The following is a 3,359-nucleotide window of genomic DNA, read 5'->3' as shown; positions in this document are numbered from 1 at the left end:
AGAAAGCTTCCTGGGTCATCTGAATGTGTAAAAGGCATGTGGATAGGGAAGGAGAGGAGTCACCAGGAGCTCAGGTTGCAGAGCCTTCCTCTGCTTTGGTGACTATGTCAACACTGACAGCACCATAAGATCTTAAAAAAACTGTCTAAGTTCTAACACCAGAAATTTTGACTTAATTGATCTAGAGCCAGGCCTGGCCATTGGAATTTCCAAAAGAAAATCCCCCTTAGAGCTTCTAATTTGGAGCCAGTGTGTATACCGTATTTTTCGGACCATAAGACACACTTTTTTCCCCCCAGAAGTGGGGGGAAAAAGTCCCTGCGTCTTATGGTCCAAATATAGCCTACACATATACTTTTAAAAAAAAGTTTTTTTACTTGCCTGGCTCTGTGTGGTCTCTGTGTGCTTGCCCGGCTCTAAAATAGTTCTAAATGCTGCTGTTTACTTTACAGGGTTGATTACATGTGTTTATGACTGTGATGTTGGGTTTTAATGCACATAAAATATTTTAGGACACTATTTGTTTCAGAATCTTTTTTTTCTTCATTTCCCTTCTCTAAAAACTGGTGCGTCTTATGGTCCAGAGAGTCTTATGGTCCGAAAAATACGGTAATCACTGCTTTATACAGAGCAAGGAAGGCAGATATATCAGGATCAGGTAAAGGATACGTTAAACATCACCAAGATTGTGCCATGAAGCAAAAGAGAGAAATGAAGATCAGGCACCTCTAGAAAAAGCCATAGCAGGTGAAGGATCAATCAGGTTTGGGGAAGAAAAGAAAAGGGAAGAGAGAGGTCTGGGTGAGGGAAAGGCAGAGCTGGTTGGGCCAGATGCTGTGGTACTCTTGTGGTGTTGGTCACAGAGTTTACTTTTTTAGGTAAAGATGAACTCGAGACTGAAGCTGCTTCCAGGCTCTTTTCAACCCAGAGTTTTCCTGAATCAGTAGAATAGAGTGGCCAACAGGATAGGCAGCCATGATAATTTTGCACAAAATATCCCAGCAACTGTTGGCATCGAAGATGTTGGACATATAGAGTAACAGAGCAACTGCATTGAAAATGTAGAGAATGACAAAGTAGCTGATAGCTCTGATGGCCCCCAAGTGGGCCTCCATGCTGGGGTCCCTGGAGCCAGTGGCATTGCTTTTCATGTGCAGGGTGTGCCTCTTGAGAGAGATGATCAGCAGGGTGGCTGCCAGGATGAACATGATGAGAGGAATGAAGATCCCCAGGTTAAAGAGAAGAACCAGGTTGAACACGTTGGTCTCAGTGAAGTATATTTTCTTAGTAGAATTGGAGGAGGGGATAGGAAAAGAATTGTTACAATGAACACTGTATATGCCATAGGAGAAGAGCATACTGTAGCCAAAGGCAAAAAACACTGATAGCCACAGAAGCCAGGGCATCAATCCAGTAATTCTCCACTTCAGCTTGAGGAAAAGGCGGTAGGAGAAATCAGCAATCTTCACAAAGTAGAAGCAACTGAGCCAGGCAGAAAACCAGAGGCTACAATAATGTAAGAACATGAAACCCACTTTAAAGGTATCGTATACACCATCTTTATAATACAATCGGGGGGATGTTGAGTAGAAAGTAATTTCTAGTATCATCAAGCTTTGGAGAGCTATTCTGGTTATGCTCAGGAAACACAGGATCCTGCCACTTGTAGAGATTGCCTTATTCTGAATCCACTCAGCTGCATTTATAGCCACAATGAACCCATTTGAAACGATGCCAATGATGCATTCCGTGCCCATAATTGTGAAAATTAAGACGATTTTTAATGGTGACAAATTAGCCTCTGGTGGACTGCAGGTGTTGGTCATCCTGAGTCGTTACTCCTCTTAGCTGTCTGTTAGAGAATGTCTCCCTAGCATTTGATGAGCAGATGGTTGGTAGCTCCCAATGTTAATCTCACAGGAGGAAGCAGTTGGTGCAGCATTTCCAATTCACTCCATTTGTTTGTCTCAGAATTCTTAGCTCCAAATCAAATCTGGAGATGCAAATCATGAGGGATTTGCTTTCTAATCCTTTCCCATGATCTTTTGGGCATGATGGTATGGTATTAGTTTAATCATGGGGCCCAGGGAAGGACTTGAAGAGATACTCTTTCATAAGCCACTAATGTGGTATTGAGAGTTGTGTTCTTTACTAGCTCCAGTTAATTTGAACATCTGTATAACAGTTTCACTTGTGACTTTAGAGAACTGTTTGAAAATAATAATAACTCTAAAGACAAATACAGTTCCAGTGATGTGCTAAGCACTGTTTAAATACCATGTATATAATCACATTTAAGCTTCACAACAATCCTCTGAAGGATATACTTTCATTATTTCTACTTTAAGAATGAGGAAACTAAGACTAAGAAACGTGGCCAAAGTCATAGACCTAGAGTGTGATAGAACTGGAATTCAAATCCAAGCCAGCTGGTCCCAGAGACCATGTTCTTACCCACTAAGTCATACTACTTGGACCTGTGGGTCCTTCTGTATGTTCCAAAAACTAAATGCAGGGCTGACTTGACTGCCATTTTTTCCTGATAGTCTTTTATGATTTCCTCATTGTTTAAGGGGACAATACTTGAGTTGGAAAAAAAAATTTTTTTCACCTGTGAGACTTCCTTTACAGCTCACATAGGACACTTCTGATATTTCTGGTCACCAAATGTGTGGGGTTTTCCCCCTCCACACTAAGCAATTCTGGATGTCATACAATTTAATTCAATTCTGACACTGTCTACCAGAGATTAAGGGCTCAATCCCACAAGACTGCCCCAAACGCATGTCAGATGCCAACTGCAAGTCCTGGTTGCCACCTGTGCTTCTAACCCATCTGTAAATTAGAGGTTCCCATAACTCCCTCCTCAGGTTTGATTAACTTGATAGAGTGGCTCACAGAAGTCAAGAAAACAGTTTACTTACACTTACTAGTTTATTATAGAAGGATATGATAAAGGATACAGATGGACATCCAGATGGAAGAGGTATGTAAGCCAGGAATGTGGGAAGAAGTGTGGAACTTCCATCTCTCTCCAGGGAGTGCCCCTCTCCCAGCACCTCAACATATGTTCACTATCCTGGAAGCTCTCAGAACAGTCCTTATGTGTTTTCATGGAGGCTTCTTTCATAAGCATGTTTGATAAAATCATTGGCCATTGATGGTTGAATTCAATCTCTAGCCCCTCTGCCCTTCCCAAGAGGTGCAAAGGTTGAGGGGGTGGGAGTGAAAGTTCCAACCTTTTAATCACAGGGTCAGCTCTTCTAACAACCAGGACCCATCCTTTGGTGTAGTTCAAAAGTAATCTCATTAACATAATAAAAACCAGTTTTTATCATTCATCACTTAGAAAATTCCAA

General features: G+C 41.6%; 1 protein-coding gene across 1 annotated transcript; it reads right to left on the bottom strand.

Annotated features, from left to right (window-relative positions):
* Positions 1–866: 866 nt before the first annotated feature.
* Positions 867–1,826, bottom strand: TAS2R39 (taste 2 receptor member 39). The gene has a single exon (XM_036424124.1). It carries the CDS (start codon positions 1,824–1,826, stop codon positions 867–869), a length of 960 nt encoding a protein of 319 aa, XP_036280017.1.
* Between the last annotated feature and the right edge of the window lie 1,533 nt (positions 1,827–3,359).

Source organism: Pipistrellus kuhlii, unplaced genomic scaffold (assembly GCF_014108245.1).
Source record: "Pipistrellus kuhlii isolate mPipKuh1 unplaced genomic scaffold, mPipKuh1.p scaffold_m20_p_10, whole genome shotgun sequence".
Lineage (NCBI taxonomy): Eukaryota > Metazoa > Chordata > Mammalia > Chiroptera > Vespertilionidae > Pipistrellus > Pipistrellus kuhlii.
The sequence above is the reverse complement of the archived record's forward strand: the minus strand, read 5'-3'. Positions and strand labels throughout refer to the sequence as shown.